Source organism: Spermophilus citellus, assembly GCF_964194105.1.
Source record: "Spermophilus citellus genome assembly, chromosome: 12".
Classification (NCBI taxonomy): domain Eukaryota; kingdom Metazoa; phylum Chordata; class Mammalia; order Rodentia; family Sciuridae; genus Spermophilus; species Spermophilus citellus.
The window spans coordinates 34,152,825-34,176,729 of record NC_138198.1 but is presented as its reverse complement, the minus strand read 5'-3'; the positions used below and the strand labels follow the sequence as shown (position 1 = coordinate 34,176,729).

At 52.2% G+C, this 23,905-nt stretch overlaps 1 protein-coding gene and 1 long non-coding RNA gene across 3 annotated transcripts in view; one reads left to right on the top strand and one right to left on the bottom strand.

The window, feature by feature from the left end:
• The window catches only part of LOC308632035 (piezo-type mechanosensitive ion channel component 2-like), a gene marked incomplete at both ends in the record, with an annotated part of 90,415 nt that extends 79,002 nt beyond the window's left edge, over positions 1-11,413 (bottom strand). Inside the window, 4 exon segments of the mRNA XM_081263691.1 lie at positions 684-846; positions 4,592-4,679; positions 10,722-10,901; positions 11,386-11,413. Coding sequence (XP_081119817.1) covers positions 684-846; positions 4,592-4,679; positions 10,722-10,901; positions 11,386-11,413 — 459 coding nt within the window.
• LOC308631933 overlaps positions 1-23,905 on the top strand; it is a 253,708-nt gene that overhangs the window by 215,812 nt on the left and 13,991 nt on the right. The gene's annotated exons all lie outside the window — the stretch shown is intronic.

Below are 23,905 nucleotides of genomic sequence, written 5' to 3'. Positions count from 1 at the left end.
TGCAAGCTGCATTCCTCCCCTTGAAATCCCACAGGACATAAGCTAGTTCTCAATCGTGCAGAAAGGTAGGGTCCTGTGCACCTGACTGCAGGGCAGGCATGGGCCCCCCGAACTAGACCACCTCCACAGCACCCTCAGAGGACAAGAGCTCTTGAGAAGAAGGGAGCCCCAACCACTGTGAGCGCAGGGCATGCAGTCTTGAAGACCTCAGCGTGGCCGAGAGCACTGGCTGGGACTGGACTTGCACCATCAGAGTGTGATCTCAGCCTCATTTTCCTCAGCTGTGAAATGGCACAATGCTTACTTTCCAGAGCAGGTGGTGGGCCCAGCTAGCACTGCCTGATGCTAGTACCTGCTCGGTGACAATGAGCACCCTCACCCAGGTGTAGCAGCACTGTGCTCTCAGCAAAGGAAGCTAGTCTCCACTCTGGTAGTATTATTGTTCGCTTACCGCTCTTTGCAGAATTGATCACTATAACTAACACACTGGCGCCAGTGTGTTACTGATCAGTCGGGGACAGCAGGAATGGACATGTTGGGATACAATACTGATCAGTCAGGGACAGCAGGAATGGCCGTGTTGGGATACAGTACTGATCTGTTGGGGATAGCAGGAATGAGCCGTTCAGCCTGCGGGCTCCAGGTCCCTAAGTGGACAAGAGCAGGAAACCTTTGGTCCTTACGAGGGGTTCTTGCAACCAGATGCGGATCAGCGTGGCCAGCGTGTAGTACATCACCAACAGCAGGATGGGGTTGGTGTGGTGGTACCAGGATAGCTCTGGGTTTACTACGATCTTCCAGGTACTGGAACAGTCTGTCTGGATTACTGATTTGATACCAAACAACCTGTTTAAAAACAAAAACAGTCACTTGAAAGCTGCAGAAAACTGTGTGTCCTTGACACAGGTCAACTCCTGCCGGTCTGGGTGCAGGACTGCACTGTTGCCCAGTAAGGTGTAGACGTGTCTGATGGGAGCTCACCATGAACCTCCTGAAATCCTGCCCGTGTATGCACAGACTGGACGCCAGCATCAGCTGGATGACCTTCACGTTGGTTCAAAAGTCTGGCTATTACTGACCCTCACACGTCTTTTAGAATTTCACCTATTAATGGTTGACCAGCCCTATTAAAACTTGGCACTGTTGAAAGGCCAAGTGTGTGGTAAGAGGTTACTAAGTCCGACCACATGAGCAGATGACTTGTTTCTGGCTGGATTCAGCGTTAGCTAGTCAGCTAGTGTTGATGTTATGAAGCAAATATTGAAACTGGATGTGGTCCTACAGTTCAGCAGTGAAAGTCAAATGTTACGTAGTAGAATTTCTGTAAGATGTATTTCTGTCCAATTTCATTTATGGGTTATTTGAATTTTTTCAAAGCTTGTAATTAATCATTTTCCTTGAAAGATGACTTTATGTGGCTTATTAAATTTTGAAATAGTTGATTTATTTATTTTTGCAGTACTGGAGATAGAACCCAAGGGGCTTTACCACTGAGCTACATCCTCAGCCCTAATTTCTATTTAGATAAAGGGTCTCACTAAATTTCCCCGGCTGGCCTTGAACTTGTTATCCTCCTGCATCAGCCTCCTGAGTTGCTGGGATTACAGGTGTGCACCACCATGCCCAGCTTCAAATGGTTTATTTTTTAATGCTGATTTCTACTATGTAATCAAAATGTCTCTGGTTATATGATGAGAAAATGTGTAAAATATAATTTCTTTAGAAATTAATTTTGATGTACAGTTTTTCTAAGAAATGTTATTAAAAGCATAAACATGATACATGTGTTTCTATTGTTTACATTTGTTATAATTAAACCTCCTTTAATTTTTACCTTGCATTCTGCGTTCAGTTACAAGACCTTCAAAGACTGCCTTTCACCTTTAAAACTTCTCAGCACTCTCTGTTTCCTGTTGCAATGTGAGTGCAGCACTGCTTTGTTGGACACACATTTTAAAGCAAGATAAACAGAAATTTAACTTTCTTCAATTTTATCAGAAAAAATTAATTGCACTAGTACTTGGTGTTATTGTAGGTCTCTTTTCTGACATCCAGGAATATTTTATGTAGGTAGCATTTGAAAGAAAGAAATGCATTGAAATATTACCCCAAACTCCACAATAAGTACATGTTAATCAAAAGCAAAATAAAATACATGTTGAAAAAGGAAAATTCCTGAGTCCACATAGAAGAGTGGAACATCCCAAAATATTTTCCAACCCTATATTTGTGTAAATTTCTGTATAAAGTACTCAGGAAGGAAATATCTTACAATTCTTCCTGATGAGCTGGTTACCCCTTTTGAGCTAATTTAAGTGGAAGATTTTAGCTACCAAATCCCCACACCTGGCACATCAACGAGAAATGACCTCATTTAATCTCGACTTTAAAATACCTGTTTTGCCCCATTAGAAATTTAACAGCAACTTTCCAAAGCTGCGGGTAAATGAATTCATGCGTCACATCAACATCTCACACCTGAGCAATGAGCAATGCTCTCGTAACTGCCTGTCCCTTTCCACACACACCCTGTAGAATGAGACTCACATCTGTGCTACCAGGTATGGACCTCAGCTGCAGCAGGAGCTACAGATGGCAGCTGTTGACTCCTGCAAGGAATCTGTTTCCAAGCAGAGAATGTGAATACTGTAAGGCCTGGGGCTTCTCTTTCCTTCTTAAAAGACACTGGATATTGTAGAAAGGATTCCTATGGCAGATGGGAAATCTGTACTCGAGGGGTCACATCCTTGTGGCCCTGCAATTCTGGCACCGTCTGCAGTATCTAACTTTGATTAAATTTTCTAAGCCAGGATTGCATCTGGATGCTGACAGTGCAAAGAAAGTGGTTCCCCAGCACCTGTCCTGGGGACAGGCGGGCCCCCGCACTGCAAGGATGCGGAGTCAGCTCCTCCGACAGGTGTCAGGAAGCCTCCCCTGTGGGGTTGGGAACAGGCAATGGGAAAAGCAGCCTGAAAGAATATGGATGGGGGGCAGTTGGTCCAAAAAGGTTAGATGAGGAGATGAGAAAGAAATTTGAAAGCCTTGGAGAGATTTTTCCAGGTAATGGGGCTGGGCTGGGGAGAGAGTGGGGAACTGAACTTGGTGAGATCAAAGTCTGTGTTACTGTTAAAGTGTCACTGAATGTTGTCAGCTCCATTCTATCTGAAAATACTCACATGGCTGTGAGGGTCTTCACAGCATCCTGGGCTAGCATTCAAATTGACTGAATGGAAGCACAGTCAGCCCCTCATATCTCTGCTTTCTGCATCCACGAATTCAACCGAACACACATCAAAAACGTTTGGAAAAATATTTTGTTTGCATTGCACACATGCTGACGTTTTTACTTGTCATTATTCCCTAAACAATATAGTGTAGCCATTATCTATACAGCATTCACTTTGTGTTAGACACTACTAGTAGTCCAGAGATGGCATAGCCATTTAAAATAAGGAACAAGCACCCATGGTTTGGGGTACCCATGGTGGGGCGGGGGCGGGTCCTGGAAACAACTCCACATAGCACTAAGGGATGACTTTGTCTTTAAAGTTTGTCCATCATAAAAAGCACTTAAAAACAATGATCTCAAATCTCTATATAAGCGTCTCTTTGCCTGAGAAAAGATGGCAAAGCTATAGGATAGTGAATTCCCAACTGCTTATTTGGAAACATAAAGCTTTTCTGCTCCTCTGGGAGATCTCTTATCTCTCTTCCAAGCCTGGCTGTGTTGACTGTGTTTATGGGCATGTGTGTTAAGTGACTTGCCTGTTGGTGAAATCTAACAGGATTGAGGATGGAGGGTGTAAGAATTTGGACTTTTTTGAGAAGATGTTATGCTAACTACTGAAGGTTCGGCCAACCCTACTGTTCCCCACAGTGGCTGAAGGCAGCTCCTAGGACACTCATTTCCTGGGGGAGACGGATGGGAGCTGTGGGGCAGGCCCACTTTGGTGGACGGCCTGCCTTTCTCTGCTGTCTCCCGATAGGTTGAGATTTCTTTCCACGGAAGGAGCTGCACTTCTCTTCTGGAAAAGCTCCAAGCCAAGCACATTCTCCCAGTCTCTGGTTTCTGTCCAGTCCTAGGGTGACCTTGCCAGAGTTCCCTCATGAGGCCCTGGGTGTGTGTGCTGGCTTCCCGTTCCTAAGCCTCCTCCTCCACGGCCTGGAGAGTCACCCCAAGTCCCAGTGAGTGCTCCCAAGGCCTTTGGCACTCAGGTGTCATCTTTCCCCAGATGTAAATCCGAGCTACACTGAACTATCCAGGTTTACCACACAATCCGTTTTCATTCTTTAAAGTATATTTTGGGTCATGTATGGTACATGTTTATCTTTGTTCTCTACTGGCTGCATACAAGAATCTTGAATTCTATTTTCTGAATGAATCAACAAAAAAATGTATATAGTTAAACATAATACTCTTTCTTCCTTTTTCTGTGGGGGTGGGGATGGATCCAGCAGTCTTTCGGTGCTGCAGGGCCTTCAAGGAGTCTGTGCCCCACAAAGCGCTGGCTTTCCCCTTTCCTCTGCCTCTGAGGCCACATGGCATCTGGCATCCTGTGGTGACTGACTACGGGACATTTGTGCTACTCACACAGTTGGCAGATTTACAAAGCCTGCACCTGTACTCAGGTTCATCCCCGACTCCGTCTGCTGGGCTCCAGAAACACAGGAACCCAGACCTATGCAAGCAACACGTAATACTGAAACGGACACCACACGGTAAAAATAAGTTTAACTGTGGTAAAATGCATGTAAATTAAAACTGACTACTGTAACCAAGTATACTTTTAAGTATCTGACGTATGTATCTAGATCTCTCTCTTCAATATGTCACATAAATTGTCTAGAGAAAAACAAGTATATACCTAGATCAACCACACACAAAGTTTCGAGGCATATTTTAAATATTATTTAACATTTAGAATACTTTTATATTTATGGAAAAGTTGAAAATATAATAACAAAATCCCCTGTGCTCAGTGTCCCCTACTGTTGCCATCTCACTTTAGTATGGCACATTTGACAGAACAAACACACCAATCATGACACGTCATCTTTAACTACAGTCCATACTTGATTCAGATTTCCTTAGGTCTTATTTAATCCCCTTAGTTCATCCCAGAATTCCATCCAAGGAACTGCACTGTTTAATCACCATGCACAGCGCTTATTTGTTGGATGATTGACTTTTACCACTATGGATGCCTGGGTATGGACTTTACACCTTGGGCTTTCCTCCAATACTGCTTTATTATTTGGTCGTTCAGACTGTTCCAGCTATGACATCGGGAGCTCTCTCTGTTTGCTACTATGCTCATGTGAGAAGCCCCATCGTTTTGCTATTTTCTGGCTCTAGGAAACGTTCCAGGATCATTCTGTAGATTCCCTGACCAAGCCCTAGGGTCGGCCTCATCTCCAATGGGTACCAGTGGAAGATGGTATTTAGAAACCAAGAGCTGGGCTGTCAGGGTGCTCAGTGTTGCTGGGGCCCACTGTTGCTTCATAGTCCTCTGCTGAATGTGCAAGGCAGTACCTGTGCATATACACATACCTGAACATTTTCTGTGTCTCCTCCTGTAGTTGATGTTAAGAGATCATGGGATCATACTTAGGACTACAACTCCATCACCATCACGTTGTTCTAGCCTTCCCCTTTCTTATCTGTAGCCTTCCTCTGACATAGTGAGGAATCTGCCACCCCATTGGCCACCCACTTAATTATTTGTTCAATTTCACATACATAGATAGTGCTTTTAGAATTGTCACCCTGTATATCATGGGGAATTTTTTTTTTTTTTACCAACTAAAGCCCAGAGCTTATATACAGCACTTTTTATTATTAGACTTGCAACCACCAGTCATTTCCAAAGCTACCTAAGTGCACGCTTTTCTCCCTACCCACTTCAGTGAGACTGTATCACACTCTTGTGGTACAACCAGATTCCTTCATCACAGTCCACATTACATCCTGGGGTCTCAACGTCCTGATTGATTGTTTAATTTGCAAATAGAAAGGGTTATTCTTTTTGCTATAAAGCTCAATAAGATTGGATTAGTATCACGCGTCCACCACTACAATAACATACAGAATAATTTCACCTCCCTAAAAAATGTCCTGCACCTTGCATGTTCAACCATTTGCCACCCTCCCCCAAGCTTCCAGCAACCTCTGTTTACCTTCCCTGCAGTCCTGCCTCCTGCAGCATGTCCTACAAATGCAGTCACACAATATGCAGTCTCTCTAGACTGGCTTTTGCATGTAGCTATCTGCATTTAGGGTAAACTTTCCTAACCTCTCTCTGATCTATGCAGATGTACCCATCATTGTGTAAGCACCAAGAAGAACATATGAAGGACAGCTGTCATTGGCTTCAGCTATCTCTGTGGACAGGAATTGAATCAAGAATAGAAATAACTGAAAAGAGGAAACTTTCAGTTTTGTTTTCTTTTTTCCCCTCCTAATGACTTAGACTTTTTTTTAATGAGCATGACTTATCCTTGAAATTTTAAGAATTATTTTACAAAATATATCATTTTCTGCCTGCATTGTTTCCTTCTTTGTTCATATCCTTGAATGTGCCCTAGGTCTTAATTTCTACAGTAGATACAAAGATATTTTTTTATGAAAAGCTTTCATGACACATACAGAACAGACCTAGCATTTCTTTTGTCATGCATTTGGCCTGTGTTTTATTTTATTTATTATTAAGGGGGTACCAGCAATTGAACCTAGGAGCACTTAACCACTGAGCAACACCCCCAGTCAAATTTTATTTTTTTTAAATTTCAGACGGGGTCTTGCTAAGTTGCTTAGGTCCTCACTAAGTTGCTGAGGCTGGCTTTGACCCCCCAAGCTTCTGGGATTCATTCATTCATTCATTCATTCATTCTTTTTTTAATGAACACCAGCCCTAGTTTCCCTGCTGAGGCCAACATTTGCTTCTTTTCCTCTCTTTCTCTGCTATTCCTCCACTTCCCCCTTTCATCTCACTCCTTCCTGAATTTCACTGGCATTTGGCAGCCAATAGGCAATATTCAAGGCTCACAAAGACAGCTCCTTGGAAGAACTTCCCTACGAACTGACAGCATGTGACTGCTCCAGCTCTGTGGAAGGGCAGGAGAGCTGGCATCACCTACAACCATTTACACTATGGATCTTCTAGCAGTTAGGGATAAAATGAACTCTGACCCTGGACAAGACTACCATCACCTGCCCCTGTCTTCTTGCTTCCCTTTGAAAGCTCCGATCCTACTTACACTTAGGAAACTAGCTAAGCTTAACATGCTTCTTGATGTATATCATCAGTTGAAAAAGAAAAAAACCTTTAACTTCGATTTTACTATTTTTTCTTTGACAGTGTCCAATGGACAATGAATGTCTAGTAAAAACCTACCCATGTAAAACATCACGAAACAGTAAATCACATGGATGGAAGTTGCTTCCAGATTACTATTTAATTTTTTTTTAGTAGTAGATGGAATGCTTTTATTTGTTTATTTTTATGTGGTGCTAAGGATCGAACCCAGGGCCTCACACATGCTAGGCAAGGGCTCTGCCACTGAGCTGCAGCCTCAGCCCCCAGATTACTATTTTAACAGAGATTTTATAATCAAAACACAGAATGGAAGAATCAGACATTGCTCCCCCTGTCAAGTGTGGGGTTGACCAAGCCTGGCAGACACTCTGACCAACATGGCAGGTTCAGTTACTGCAAAGCCAGCAGTGCAGGTAGGCACAAATGCCACCTCACTTCTAAATGCAGTAGTGCAAAGCAGGATGCGGAAAGGTCATTGATAGAAACATGCCCCTGTCTTCCTAAAGTAGTAATGATAATGGGAATCTCCTCACGCCTTCCCAATTAGAGTCACTGGAGTCGGGATGCCACTTAATAAACTGCACAGTGATGACAGAATTCTTCAAAATGAGAAGCCAAGCTGCTGCCTGTTTGAATTCCTACTCCTACAGAACGGTTAGAGGTGTGGGTGTGTCCCACCTGTCAATCAGGGAGTGAGCATCCCCTTGCACTGCTTCTAAATGACCTTGCAAACACCAGACCAGAGAGTAAAGCCAACCTCGGGGGCCAGGTGGATGGAGAACCACGGTGAAGTGCCCAGGGAGAATCCTAGGCTGCAGCACGGTGAACTGCACATGCTGGTTCCTCTCACCAGCAAACCCATGCCCATGTTGCCACCACAGAGGTGACATACAGGTCATGCACCCAGAGAAACCCTTGGGGTCTGCACATCTGCAGAACCACCACACTCTTGCATTTCCTGCCCTTACTGTCTAAGGCCCAGAGTGCCCCATCCCAGGAGTGCCCACAGGCCTGTCCTCAGTGTCCATGCGAGCCGCCCCAGGCTGTGTGCTCATGGAGGCTGCATTAAGGACCCCGAGGCAGGAGTGCTCAGCAGCTCGTGTTTGGGGGCCACTAAAGAGCGTCACTCGTCTGTCTGGCCTTCAGTGGTCTAGCCCCACCTCCTGCCTTCCTGCTTCCCCCACGTCAGGCTCTGATCAGTGTCCCCAAGACCTTGCTCAGAGCCACCTCACCACAACTCCCTGCTCTCCCTCCAGCAGGCCTCACTCCTGCTCCCTGTCACTGCCCTCCATGCCACTTCCCACAGCACATCTCGTCTCCATGGGTCTCCCCTCTACCTCTGCTCCCCGGGTAGACCCAGAGGAGGGCACGCCCTGGCGCTGTGTGGCGGCTCCGACTGTCATCCCAGCTCCTCCTCCACACGCCTGTCTCCTGCCCGCGGTGTTTGATAAAATGCGTCCCCATCTCCCAGGGTTCTTCAGTGCTCCCTGAGAAGCATGGGCCTAGCAAAGCTGGTGGTAACCACACTGCTGGCCACAGAGGTGAAAACACCCGCCTCAGCCCCGGGCATCTCTCTTCAGAACTGCGGGGGAGGGAGAGTGCCGGAAGGGAAGGGCCACCATGTGCAGAAAGTTCCTGGGAGAAGCAAGGCAGGCATTTTATTTATTTTATTGAGGTCACACAAGTCATTCTCTGAGACCAAGAGGTAGTGCCATTACTGTGCTGATTTGGGAGATAAGGATATTCATGCCCAGGGAGGTTGAGTCATTTGCCCAGGGTCTAGAGCTCCTAGTCAGAGGGTGAACAGTGTTTAAACACAGACCAAATCAGCCTGAGGGAGATGGGAGGGGAAGGCAAGAACTGAGAAAGTAGATACTATACTATTCAATGGTTGGAACAAAGCAGGAAGGGATTCCCTGGGGGACTTACAACTCAGAAATCTATCAGCCTTCACAGACTAGGGCTCCCAATGCCAAGGGTGAGTGTGGTGAGGGGCTGGAGGACAGGACGAGAAGTGGACGTTGCAGACTGAGAATATGAAGAAAGGAGCCATGACGGGTGTTTGTCATCAGATGTAAAGCAAATCTTTCTATGGAGACAGAACCTTCCAGATGTCTGTTCTCTATTTTTCTAGCATTCTTTATACCTTCATTTCAATAGCATTTGTGCACAACACTATGCTGGCAATGTGCCCATGAGCACTTGCAGGCTCCCGGTGCAACTCCTTGCCAAGTTCTTACGGGGCCACTGACGTTCCCAGCAGTTCTCATTCACATGTGGGTCCCACAGGCCAAATCCCAGCAAACGCTCCATCACCAAGACCCCGTGCCAACTTTGATATTCACTTCCTTTGTGGAAAACCTCTGCTTGCTCTGATGGTGTAAGGTCAGCTCAGGGGCTGACATAACACGAGTTCTAGAAAGACACTGTCATCTGTGCTCCGAGCTTCTTCCCATGGGGATAGAAGACATCTTTGATGCCGTGAGCAGATGGGGACAGCTGCCCTGGCTCCTGGAGGTGCTAACAAGATCCCACAGGATGGATCCCATAGGATGGATCCCACAAGATCCCAGACAACTTGCTCTCCAGAACCACTTCCGTCCTCTCCAAACTGGAGTTCTGAGCAATGCTAACTCTCCCTCTGTCACTGGTGGTTTTAGCACTAAATCTTCATAGACAGTGGTGAGGAAAGCTACTCCTGAGCTGCCAGCACCCCCCCCCCCCAGCCACAGGCTGGCTCGTCTCAAGGCCTGCAGGCCTATTTCAAATCATAAATGTTTCTGAGCTGAGAAGGATCCTGGCCATCACTGCACTCTACTTCTCCACAGCCATCTCCACCTAACCCCTCCCCAAGTCACATACGACCTTAAAGAAATGGGAAGTGGTGGCCTGGTCACACGAGAACTGTTGATGGTCAACCCGTTTTAAATTCCACCTCTTTGTTGCTAATCATTAGATTAAGGTGATGAGCTACATGATATCACATTAATAAAGTAATATCACCAAACAAGCACAGGACAGTTGCCCAAGAAGCTCTGGGTAATAACTACCAACCCCAGTGCTGCTAGGCCTATGAAGTACAACATCAATACGGCTTGTGCAGGCCACAGCTTAGCACCGGCAAACAAGAGTGTACAAATGTCCTCCTTCAGACCAAGTACAACCACCATCTCCTAAGAGTGAACCAAAGAGACCCATAAGATTCAGCACCAGCTGGGGGTAGGGAGGGTGGACAGAGCTGAAGGCTTTCTGTGATTCGCCATGGTGTTGAACTGTTCACCAAGAGAAGCAGAGCTCTTGACCTTGGCAGTCCTGCCCTGGGAGCCTGGCCTCGAGCTGAGGAGGCCCCAGGGTCCGCTGCCTGCTTCTGCCGGCTGTTGGGATGCGTCACCAAGCCCCACGCACCGCTGCACTCCGAGCCCTGTGCCCCGCAGCAGTCCCGGGTGCCAACTGAAGCCAGGCAGAGCGCGTCCTCCACACACCAGCCCCCTCCTCGGGCTTCCCCCGGTGGCCGGGCAGGGGCCTTGGCGATGGCCACACAGTGCTGCTGACAACCCACCTGCAGCCCACGCGCCTGCAGGGCCCCTGCGTCAGACGCGTCTGGGCTTCACAGAGGCCGCTGGGCGAGGCTGGCCTTGCAAGGTTGAGCTGATGTCCCTGTGGTCTTCAGCACCGACATAAAGTGTCCCTTAAGCCACCGTGAAAGTGTGCCCCTGGCTGTAGGTCCAAGACCCAGGAGCAAGCAGGTGTCCCCAGCAACACAAAGCAGGCCTCCAAGCAGTTGGCCTCCACCTGGGAAGGCCAGGACTCCACTCCCACAGGCAGGTGTCTGTCAGGGGGCGCTGTTCTCGGGGTCCAGCTTCACATGACCTCCTGGTCTTTCCAGGACAAGTTCCTGACTCTCCAGTTCTCCTGGGTAGGGTCACATGGGACCAAAGGACCAAAGGACCGTTGGAGTGAGACCAAATGGGTAGTTCACTCAGGCGTTCGAGAGGCACGTATTTGATCAAAGAGACCGTGTCTAAATGGCCTTTGGTGGTTTCCTATGTCCAATCAGGGCAGACCGCACGCTCGGCCTGGGTGGCATCAGGGGCCATGGCTGGTCCAGGGAAGAAGGGGGTAAGCAGAGGAGAAGACCCGTGAAACACACTGAAGAAAGAGTAACCAGGACTCAGAACTAAACAGCTACTGGGAAGGCGGGCACCGTGGGGCACACCTGTGCTTGGGAGGCCGAGGCAGGAGGACGGCAGGTTTGAGGCCATCCTCAGCAAATTAATGAGGCCCGATCTCAAAAGAACAAATCAAAAGGTCCGAGGACGTAGCTCAGTGGTAACGGGGAAGCACCCTGGGTTCTATCCCAGCACTCAGAAGGAAAGGAAATCTGAGCCTGGGAAATGAGAAGCCTCTCATCTGGATCTGACCACTTCCTAATTACTGGCATGTCTACACTTGCAGGCTGCACCCCTGGAGGCTCCGTCACTCCTGCCCTGTGGAACGGACTCCTCAGACTTCATCGGTTTGATAGGAGAGACTTTGAGTGGCCTGGTGCTGGGTGCTGAGGGCCGGGGCGGCCTGCAGGGTGGGGCGGCCTGCAGGGTTGACCCCGCCGTCCGTGTTGAGGACGGCTCCTGGTCATCCCCTTCTGGCGGATCACGGCTGCAAATTCTGTAAGTCGCTCCCATGGGACATTCATCCCAGAACAGGGTTTCCATGAGCTGGGGGGACAGAGTTCTCCCTGTGGCCTCCCCACAGGCCCCCGTCCCACCTGCAGGGCCCACCTTGGAAATGGCAGGGGAAGAAGTGGGAGCTGGTGGTAAAACGCACTGGGAAGACCGCAGTCGCCGGGGAGCCCTGGCTGCTTTCCGGGCCTCCTCCGTAAGGAGGCAGGGCCTCCACCCAGCCCAGAGCTCTGCGGCCGGCCGAGGAGCAGGATTGTTTGTGGCCTCTTTACTACGACTGCCCAACACGCTACTGTGGTTTGAATGGTGCACGTGTGAAATGCAGCTGAGGTATATTTGGAATCCATGCTTTGGACTATATTTGGAACAGAATTAGGATTTGAAAGACAGAGAGAGATTGTGAGTCTCCGAATCTCCTTCTTCCTGCTTCTCCAAGGATAGAGTGAACATCCGGGTGCTCACGCGGTCCCTGGAGAGGTTTGTGGATGACAGCACCTGGGGGCACCTGAGTGATATAGGGCACTGTTTAGAAATGACCCATCTGGAGGGACTGGTCTGGGTGGGTTCAAGTCTCATCTCTGCCACTCACTGACCGAGTGACCTTAAACAAATTGCTTAAATAGTCCCAAGTCTCAGTTTTCTTTTTTTTCCCCTGGTACTGGGAATTGAACCCAGGGGCACTTAACCACTGAGCCACATCTTCAGTCCTTTTTATTTTTTTATTTTGAGGCAGGGTCTTGCTCTGTTGCTGAGTCTGGCCTCCAATTTGCAATCCTCCCACCTCAGCCTCCCGAGTCTCTGTGATGACAGGTGTGCACCACTATGCCCCACTCTAAGCCTCCTGTGCGGGGGGGCGGGGGGGCTGGTGACCTTGGCAATTGGACACCTGTGAGCACACTTAGCCATCTCATTCTCCGGGTCCCAGGGACACTGGGTTGGAGAGGCCAGCTTGTTAACAAAGGTGCAGAGCTGGAGCCGCTTTGTTCGCAAATTTGTGTGGGAAAATGAAATATCGAAAGGCAGGACAGAGGACCCCCGGCAGCCGGACCCCAGGGCCCCAGCGAGGAGGTGGAACGTGGCCCGCGTGTTCGCAGACACGGGGTGTAGACAGCCATGGGTTTGGTGCTGCCCAAGAGACACTGGGCAAGTTATGGAACCTCCGTGCGCCTTGGCTTTCTTCTACATCAAATGGGGACATCAGGGGCACCTCCCTGCGTTCTGAGGATTGAGCCGACGAGACTGAAGTGCCCGGCAACGGTAAGCCCGTGTCCCGTGAGCCTTATCACCAGCGCCATCCTCACGATCATGAGCAGCCTGTGGTGCTGCTGAGCAAGAGACGGAAGATCTGAGGCCAGCCAGCGTGGGAGCGTGTGCCCGACGAGGTTGGGGGGTACAGGGTTTCTATTTGGGGGTGGGGTGGGGGTGGTAGTGAGATACCAGGGATTGGACCCAGGGGCACCTGGCCACTGGGCCACAGCCCCAGGCCTGGTTTGTATTTTAATTAGAGACAGAGTCTCATTGAGTTGCTTAGGGCCTCGTCATTACTAGCTCTGAACTTGCGATCCTCCTGCTTCAGTCTCCTGAGCCGCTGAGATTATAGGTGTGCGCCACTGCACCCGATTGGCACAAGGGTTCTGTCCTGCATGTCAACTCCGGAAGCCGACTGTTCTCTTCAGAGCCCTCTCTGCTTCTGGGAGGCCTCTGCTTTCCCCCAGGGCTGCTACCACCCCGTGAACGGCTGGATTCTCCACGCAGACGCTGGTGGTGCCCTAGCAATGCCGCTCCTCTTCTTCCTTGTGAGCAGAGTGTGGGTTTGGTTCTGACAGCCCTGTGCCTAGCCCCAGGGCAGGAGTCATGATCAGTGCCAGCCACTTGTGACAGACTCACTTTCCCGTTTCTTAAGTTCCTTAATCGGCCTCTGGGAAGGCAAGTGGATTAGTCATGTCCCGTGAGACTAGAGAGAATGTGCCCTGATAAAAGGAGGAGGAGCCTGAGATGATCCTCCTTTTGGTCATTACCCTCTTCCTTCCTCCTTTAGGTACTGTCCTGTGAGGATGTGATGCGTGGATCTGCAGCTGCTATTTTGTGACCATGAGGACATGTGTGTTCGAGGACAAAACCCAACACATTTAAGATGGCAGAAGAGAAAAATAAGAACAAACCCCGGTTCTTAAAGATATGGCTAAGCTGCCAAATCAGCTCTGAGGCTGCTTGTCTCCAGACTTTTCTCTTTAGTATACCACGACTATTCTCAGGCTTTGAACTATTGTTAATCAGCTTTTCCGCTACTTAATTGACCTTCTCTTTTTCTTTTTGCCAATCCTGGAAAATGACTGCATGCAAATTCTGCCTAGTTATGAAGACATCCCCTTCCCATTTTCTTCCTCTACACTGGGATAATCAAGAGGCTTTAAGTAAATTCCTCCCTCACCCTTAGAGTGAAACTGGTCTTGAAAAGGTCACCAACCAACTCTTGATTGACACACGCAGCCGCTTCCTGTTCTCGTCCATCCTGTTCAGCCTCTGCTCCACTGGACGCCTGGGCCATCTTCTCGGGCTCCCCCCCCCCCCTGGACGCCTGGGCCATCTTCTCGGGCTCCCCCCCCAGGCAAGAATTCCTGCTGCCTTTGTCCCTCGCTGGTCCCTGCCCGGGTCCCTTCTCTTTCTGCTCCCTAAGTAGCAACAAGCCCCGACCCCCTGCCCTGTGCCTTCCTGTCTCTCGCTGGACACTTCCTGTGACTGCTGCCTGCATGTCCAAGACTGGTTACCCTCCGGGACCGCGGTGACCTCCCATCGTCACCTCCAAGGCTGACCTTCAGCAGGGATGCAGGTTCCCGGGGGCAGGACGCGCTCCTGGCGCCGCCCCCACCCGGCCACATCTGGGGGGTCCTACAAGTGCCTTCTCTGCCGGCCCTTTCCCTCCGCCAGAAACCTCAGCGTCGTGCCACGAAGTCCCTTGTCCCTGGCTTGCCATTAATCACCACGCGCAAAACTTTATTCTCAGGACGCGGCTGCTGCTTCCTGTGTCCCCGCGGCAGCCCCCATTTGTCACTTCTAGACTGTGAATGGGAACCTGGCCCAGCCTCGCTGCGCTGCGCTGCTGTCGGATGGATTTGCTAAATGCAAATGGCACCGTTCCCCAGGGCGGACACATGCAGGACGCAGAAGACCACGAGGGGTCAGGTGCCCTCCAGCCCGCCACGCTGAGCCCCCACGTCATGACACAGCATCTGAGACCCTCCCCTGCTCCTCTTCCGGGTCACCCTCCGTCCCTGTGCTCTGGGGACAGGGGCTGCCAACGCCTCTGTCCTCCCGAGATTCCCTCTGAAATGGTCCTGGATGCCAGTTCCCGGCACGGCCACCACCCGATCTCCCATCCAGAGCACTGTGGACCCTCCGATTAGGCCAAGTTCTGACCTTGACACTGGTGGCCTCCAGGACCGGAGGCCAGTAGCACCTGCCTTGCCCAGTGGGACAGACTCGATGTCTCCATTGCCGAGTGTCCCTGGGGACCAGAGCTGCTCCAGTTGAGCTAGACCGAGTCCTCCTCTTACCGTCCCACGCACACGTCGTGGTTTGGACGTGAGGTGTCCCCCCCAATCTCCTGCGAGACCACACAAGAGAGTTTAGAGGTGGAACAGCTGGGTTGACCGGGCCTTCAGCTCGTGGCCACTGATGCCCTTGCAGGATTTCCTGGGTGGCCCCTGGGGGCAGGGAGGGGTGGCGGAGGAGTGGTTCCTGGGTGGTGCCTTGGGGTTTCTATTTTGTCTCTGGTGAGCAGAGCTCTCTGCTTCCTGGTGCCATGTCCCCCCTCCACACCCTCCGGCCATGGTGTCCTGCCTCTTCTGGGCCCAGAGCCAAGCCGTGGGCCCTCTGTGCACTGAGACCTCTGAAACCAGGAGCAAAATACACCTCCCTCCTCGAATGGTTTCTGTCAGGTCTTTTGGTCACAGCAACGAAAAAACTGACCAAACCAAATAGTGACCCGTGGGAGGGTCTCCTCCACCCTGACCGCCTCTAAGAGGCCTGCCCTGGCTCCGTGGGAGTGGGCTCTGGGTGGTGGCAGGGATGTTGTCTTCCCGGAACGCGGCTCGGTGCTGGGGTAGGACTGGGAGCAGTAAGCAGCGGTCAGGAAGGAGTGACAGAAGGTCCCACCTGACATTTTCACGCAGTGTTGACTCTAGGTCTTGGGCCTTGTGTCCTCTTAGCCCTCATGCTGTCCCCTGTCCCCCAGCACTCGGAGCATCCTCTGTCGACGCCCACCGAGGTGACATGTGCGCTGCCATCTGTGCCATCAAACCAGGCTCCATCTTGAGGCCTTTTTCCAGAAGCAGAAAGTCAAGGTCAGGGGCAGGGATCTTGGGCCTGATCTGTCCCTGTGCTGCCACACCTACTCGGTCCTGGCCGCTCTGAGCCACGCGCACTGTACCCCCTGGCCCAAGAGAAGGGGTCACCCAGACCTGCCAAGCCAAGGGACCATGGCCTCTGTTCCAACTCCCTGTGCCCTGCTCTCCCCTGACTCTGCCCCAGCCCGGCACGGACTCCTGAGAGGTGCCAGTGACAAGGCACTTTGTCACCAGCCTGTTCTGGTGATGGATACCCCACCTCTGCAGCATACCACCACCAGATGTGACCAAAGGTGCAATAGGCGGCTGCGGAGCCGAGATGTCATTCAAGTCAACAGCCACTCAGCCTGGTGGGTGGACAGGAGAGCCGCCTGCTTGGGGGACGTCAGCTCTCTCAGCCCAGCAGGTGGTTAATGTGCACCTTTAGTCACAAGGGGAGGTGGCAGGGAGGCCCTGCTGTCTGTCGTCAGGGGACCCTGTGCATAAATAAAAGCAGAGCCACTGCGTGTTTGGGGTGAGGTCAGCTCCGTGTAAATAGCTGGGCCAGGTGCAGACACACGCTGGGGACCTTTGAACTCTCCACGTCGCAATCCAGATGTTGGGCAAAGGGGATGCACTTGGGTCCTGGCCGGTGGGAGGGGGTGCACTGCTGCCTTCTAGCATCTTCCACGGGGACTCTGGACGGTGGGGCTGGCCTCAGGCCTACTTTCCTTGCCAGAGTCAAGAAACGGTAGCAGCTGGTTGTTGCCCTGGGTGAGGGACAATCCCCTGGGGGTTGGGAGAGTCAGAGGTCACGGAATTGACCGAGCTGAGCCGCTGCCCACGCTGGGCTCACCAGGGACGTTCTGCCACGGAAAGACATCGGGCTTTTCATGACAGTCCTGGCCGATCCGATCCGGAGGACCAGATCAGTCTCAAAATCAACCGCTCTCATTGGCTAAGGGAGGACGTGCCAAATCGCACGGTTCTTCTAGAACTTTCCTAGCCACACACTTTGCCTCCAACATGCACGCAGGGTGTGGGGTTCGAATTTCTTTCTTTTTTTTTTTCCTTTGCATTGAATGCCAAACGCATATGTTGTTTGGGTTTTGTTTGTTTGGTTGTTTTTTTTTTTTTTTATTTCTGCAAAATATGTTATAGGAAAAAGAACCACACAGCAACGAAACGACAACGTCAACAGAAAGCCCACGAAAAAGATGCCACCTATTTCTAACACGGGGACCGCCACCTTTGCTTGACGAAGACTGATGAACAGGGGCTTCGGCCGCGCCTGGCAGGGTCCCCCCCCCCCCCAGTGACTGTCCCCGGATGAGTGTCTCGCAGGCACGTCTTACCCGGGAACTCTCAGAACCCAGCAGCTCCTGGCGTAGAGAGGGCACGGCTGGTGCTGGCAGCCAGGCCACTTGGCCCCGGGCCTGAGTGCCAGCTCTGTTCCCTGGCTCCCGCCGCCGCAGTGTGTCACTCAGAGAGCCCTGACAAGGGTCCCGGTGACCTTCTAATTGCTAAATGCAAGGGGCCTTCTGCAGCCGTCTGCCCTGACCTCCTTCACTAGAGGACATGATTGTCCACTCTTCCTCCTGGAGGCTGGCTCCCCGTGGCTTTGATGACCCCACCCGCCCCGCCACCTCTGGCTTTCCCCGTCACTCCTTCTGAGCTCTCTGGGGTGTTCTTTTTACCTCCCAGAGCTGGGTCACAGCCACCGTGAGGCCATGGGGCTGGTCAGTGTGTGTCTTCACGGCAACCCAGGCACCAAGACCCCGAGTGACGGACAGATGCTCCCACGAGATCCTACTGCTAGTGAGCGGCAGACTCGGGATCCCAGCCGAGGTCTCCGCTCCTCAGCTCTGATTTCCCTTTCTCGGTGGTGGCCCTTCCGGGAGCAGAGGCGTTCTCCAGAGTCCCCTGTGTGGTTCCTCTTCCTTCCCTGCAGAGGTCCCTGTAGGAGCGTAATCGCGTCGCTCATCCTCAGGTAGCTGTGTGCTTCCCTAGCCCCAACCTGCCCCTGGGTCCTTCTTTCCAGATGTTCTCAGCATCTTTCCACTGACCATGGGAAGTAGACACGCCTCCAATCCCAGCCGCTGGGGAGACTGAGGCGGGAGGATTGCAAGTTTGAGGCCAGCATCGGCAATTTAGTGAGGCCCTAAGCAACTGTCTCAAAAGAGAAAAAGGGGCTGGGGATACGACTCAGGCTCAATCCCTCATATCAAACAAATAAAGAGAGAAGTTCTCTGCGTTTCGTGGGTCACACTGGTCTCTTAGGGGTGGGGTAGGGTGTCCCCACTGTCCTTCCTGTTCCTGGTGACTGGCCAATCCAGTCATTATCTGAGGAGTGGACCCAATTCCAGCAGGAACACTGAAGGGGAGATTTCTGCAGGGGGCGAAGTTGTAGTGTTCTTCCTCCCGAAAAGATGGGGGGTAAATAGTCTTTTCCTGTTAGCCTCGCGCCTTGGAACACAGGCGCTGTGACGAGGACCATAGGCCGATGCCAGTCGGGGAAGGATTGGGGGCGTGGGAGGTGCTGAGGCCTGGGAACTGTAGAGAGAGAGGGAGGGGTGGGGTCGGAGCTGGTTCCCGACACCGGCTGATGGCCCTCACGGGGACCGCGATCCTCAACCCCATTAGACAGCACCTCCCCCACGGCTGGTGCAGGGCTTTGGTTGACTTATTAGGTGGCCCTCGTCTCCTGCAGCCGAACGCATCCTAAGTGACCCGTCCAGGTTGAGCACCTGCGCTTACTCCTGGGCCCTCCCTCTGCTCACCCCTGAGTCCCGTCCTGGTTCCATCTGTTTGGGGTTTTCTTTGCGGGTTTTGGTCTCCTTCCCCTTTCCTACCCAGACCCCAAGTCACTGCCATCAACGCTAGTCCCAGAGGTTTTAAAATTCATCACAAGTCCCTCCCCTCCCCGACACCCGGTGACCCGCCTGCCACTGTCTTGCAGGTGAGCCCCGACCACTGCTCTCCTTGGGAAGGCCACGGCTCCCCTGTCCCTGGACCTGCTGTCCCCTGCCCTGGGCTGCCCTCTGGCAGGCCCGCCTGGCGCACCTTGGTCCCTCCTTTGCAGGCGGATTCCCAGGAGCTTCAGATCCCCCCCCCGCCCCCGGCCAAGGTCCCTTTCCTGATTTCCCTGATCCGACTCCCCCCGAGAGCAGGCGGCGTCCACCTGGGGCCAGGGCATTTGTCTCCCACCAGTTGCCATGGAGACGTGCCTGGCATTCTTCTTGGCCCCCTGAGCCCCAGAGCCATCTTGGCAGCGCCCGCACCCAGTGGAGCCCCGGGGGTGGCCGTGGCTTTGTGGGCACAGGAGCCAGGCTGCTGCGCCCATCCCGGGGCCTGGTGGCCGGGTGGGCTCTCTGCTCCCCGGCCGAGGCCCTCCATCCCCCCTGCTCCGGGCGTCTTCTCTGTGCCTGCAGAAGCCCGGCCTCCCCTTCCTCTGCCTGGGAGCTGTGTGACCCTGGGTGAGAGTCTTGCCCTCTCTGTGTACTGGTGCAGCAGCGGGGTGCAGAGGGCCCTGAAGAGGAGGCACGTGCCAGGATGGTCTTCAACACTGTCTCCTCTTCACCCTCCCAGATCCCGGCCCCCTCTCACCAGGTCCTCCCACGCTTCAGGTGGCCCTGTCGTCCCAGTCAGGGACGTCGGTCTCCTGCAAACCACGGCGTGCACCGACAGGGGTTTTGCTCTAGTTTCTCCAGGTGGGTTCCCTCCCTTCCTCCAGTGCACTCGGGGTTCTCTGGTTCCGGGGATTTGGTTTGTCGTGAAGCCCAGAGAACCTGAAATTCTGGTTCTGCTACACTTGGCGGCTGCGGGAAGTGGGACGCGCTGTGGGTCCGACTTGCCTCCTCTGATGCTGGGCACAGTGCTAGGTACTGAGCTCACTCCTACCCCCAGGCCAGGGCTCCAGAGCCCAGGCTGCTGGGTTCAAGTCCTGGCCCAGGTGCTTTCCAGATGGGTGACTCTGGGACAGTGATTGACCTTTCTCTGTCTTAGTTTCTTTATCTACACCAAGCACACCCTAGTAGGATCTATCTCGCAAGGTGATCCCTGAGTTGGAACCCCTCAGGTGCTTAGCACCTGGCCTGAGCAAATGCTCCAGACCTGGGGGTCACTGTTATCCGGAGCAGCCTCCCTTTAGCTCCTACAGACTCATGACACCAGTGTTGGTTTGTGAGGGTTGCTATAACAAAATACCCCAGGTGGGGAAGCTTAAAGAGCAGAAATGTGTTTTCTCCCATCCTGGAGCTGGAAATCCAAGACCACGGCGTGGGCAGGCTGGGTTTCCCCTCAGCCTCTCCCTGGCCTGCAGATGGCTGCCTCTTCCATAGGTACGTTGGATGTTTCTGTGTATGGGCAAATTTCTTCTTAAATGGACACTGGCAGGATCCAGCCCACCCCAGAAGCTCATTTTACATTAACCACCTCTTTTTTTTTTTTTCGTAGCAGGGATTCAACCAGGGGCACTTAACCACTGAGCCACATTCCTAGCCCTTTTTATATTTTATTTAGGGACAGGGTCTCGCCAAGTTGCTTGGGGCCTCACTAAGTTGCTGAGGCTGGCTTTGAACTTGCGATCCTCTTGCCTCAGCCTCCCAAGCCTCTGGGACATGAATGACCTCTTTAAAGATCTCCATCTCCAAATACAATCACCTTTTGAAGTAGCAGAAACTCTATCTTTAACAGAGGGATTTACAGGGGACACAACTGAGTCCATAACATGTTAAATAGATCCCAATCCTAGGGGTTCCTGCGGGTGAGTCTCAACACGTAGGCAGGCCTGGGGGTGGGGGGAGTGGGGTCGGACTTGGCAGGAAACAGCAAGTTCCCATGGGCCTAGAGCTGAGTTGGGGGCCCAGAAGCTGTAAGTGGGTGAAATTAGTGGCCCCTGAGCACCCAGGTCAAGATTTCAGATGGTCATCTAAGTATCCAGAGAAGTACTTGGAGAATTTTGAGCCGGGAAGTGACCTGGTCATAGACATTGTTATTATTATTATTATTATTTTTGGTGGTGGGGATTGAACCTAGGGGCACTTGACCACTGAGCCCCATCCCCAGCCCTGTTTTGTGTTTTATTTAGAGACAAGGTCTCACTGAGGTGCTTAGGGCCTCACCGTTGCTGAGGCTGGCTTTGAACTCGCGATCCTCCTGCCTCAGCCTCTGGAGCTGCTGGGATGACAGGCATGCGCCGCGGTGTGCCTTCTGGTCATAGATGTTTTTAAAGGATCCCTCTGGCCATTGTTTGCAAAAGAGACTTTGAAGCATCATGGTCATCACTAGCTAATGGCCGAATACTTCTGGCTCTGCACCTTGGAGGCACAAGTGGACAAGTGGAATGAACTTCCTACTGACTGTGACTTTGAGGCCGAGATCCCTGTGCTCACCAAGTCATTCCAGGCCAAGCTGCTCACTGCCCTCGGGAGGCCCTCCAGAGCCCCTTCTTAGTGACCCCCTGGGTTCCAGCTGGACGTGGCTCCGTTGGCTTCCGTCTTGGTCTGTCTGCGAGCCGCTGTAAAACACCTCTCCGAGAACAGGACCCTGGAGGCTGGGACTCCAGGGTCAAGGTGCTGGCCTCCGAGGAGGGCTGCTCTCTGCTCTGGAGGCCGAGCCTTGAATTCTGCATCCTCAGGGGGCAGAAGGTGGAAGGTGAGAGGGACCAGCACCTGCTGGGCAACCCTTCCCCGGGCGCTAGTCCACTTGTGAGGGTGGAGCCCTCCTGACCTCAACAGGCCCTCTGGGTCCCACCTGCCAGCACAGCCATCAGGGGACACCTTCAGACCACAGTGCCCTGGGGCCCAGGGTGAGGAGATTCGGGGTAGAGCTGCGGCGACCTGCAGCGTGTCTTTTCCGACAGAGATCGATCAGAAAGTTCTGGAAGCTGTCACCATGGCATATCTAACAGGTGCAGGGAGCAGGAGAGCACCTGGGGAGGCCACTCAGGGGGCTGCTAGGTGAGCCTCGCTCGGAATGGAGTGGCCGCAGCGGAGGTCAGGAAAAGGGGCCAGGTTCAGGACGTACCCTGAAGGTCAAGTGCAGATGGACTTAGCCGGGGGTGGGGGTCCAGGGCACCTACCAGGACCATGGCCGGGATGGCCCTTGGGACAGTGCAGGTCGCCCAGGGCCAGGCCCACAGCAAGACCACGAAGTGCTAGTTCTCAGGGCGACCACTTTAAGAGGGAAAGTGAGACGGAACGTACGGGTTTGGAGAACTTCTCGACCCAGAGTGACTGGAAGTGACATTTACTGAGGTCTAACTCACGTTCACTAAAATTTAGCCTTTTTGGCGCACGAGGTTCAGTTTTGACTGACACATTTCCTTTCGTAAGGAAATTCCACAATCAAGTCTGCTGCACCCGCCTGTTATCCCAGCGGCTCGGGAGGCTGAGGCAGGAGGATCTCGAGTTCCAAGCCAGCCTCAGCCACAGCGAGGCCCTAAGCACCTCAGTGAGACCCTGTCTCTACATGAAATACAGAATAGGGCTGGGGATGGGGCTCAGTGGTCGAGTGCCCCTGAGTTCAAACCCCGGTACCCCCGACCCCCAAAACGATCGTGAGTTCAGAGCTATCCTCAGCAACTCAGTGAGACCCTTTCTCTAAATAAAATATTGAAAAAGGGCTGGGGATGTGGTTCAGTGGTTGACAGCACCTGGGTTCAATCCCTGGTACCACACACACACACACAAAATTTCAAATTGAGATGTATTGCATTTCTGTCTCCTTCCAAAATCCTCCTCCCACACCAAGCTCTGCACCCCGCCGACCTCTTCTCCATCTCCATTGCTTCTCCTGTACCAGAAATCTACATTGATGCCATCAGTCCCACGGGTCGCTGTATTTTGAGCCTGGGGCTTCCTTCATTTCAGATAGTGCATTTGGGATCTGTGCGTGTCGCCTGGGGCCAGGCCAGCAGTCGGTTCCTTTTAATCGCTCACTAGTACTCCATGGCGTGGATGTACCACGAGGTGCTGTCGTTCGCCAGCCAGAGGGCATCTGGGTTGTTTCCAAGTTTGGGCGCCCACGAGGAAAGCCACGGCAAGTGTCTGCCGCGGGGTTCTGCGTGAACATATGCCTCCGCTTCTCTTGGTGGATCCCTAGGAGTGGGATTGCTGGCTCATATGGTAAGTGTATGTTTAACTTGATAAGAAACTGCCAAAGTGCTTTTCCAGAGGAAATGTACCATATTGCACTCCCCCTTGCAATGTGGGAGGATTGCCCCACTGGGCCTCCCCAGCACTTGGCACGGACAGGTTTTTTGATTTCAGCCATTCCAACATGCACCACCTCGCCGTGGTTGTATGCCTGTGCTCCCTACCGAACAGGGGCGCCGGGCCTGGTTTCATGTGGTCACCAGCCACACGTCGTCTATCTTTGGGGGAAATGTCCGTTCACAACTTTGGCCTGCGTTTCCTGAGGCTGCTTGCCTTCTTCCTGTCCAGTTCAAGTTCTTCTGACGTTTTGGACATATGCTTCCACTTCTCTTGGTGGATCCCTAGGAGTGGGATTCTGTAAGGTACGTGTTCTGTAAATATTCTGACACCCCCCACATCTGACTTGTCTCTTCATTTTCTTAACACTG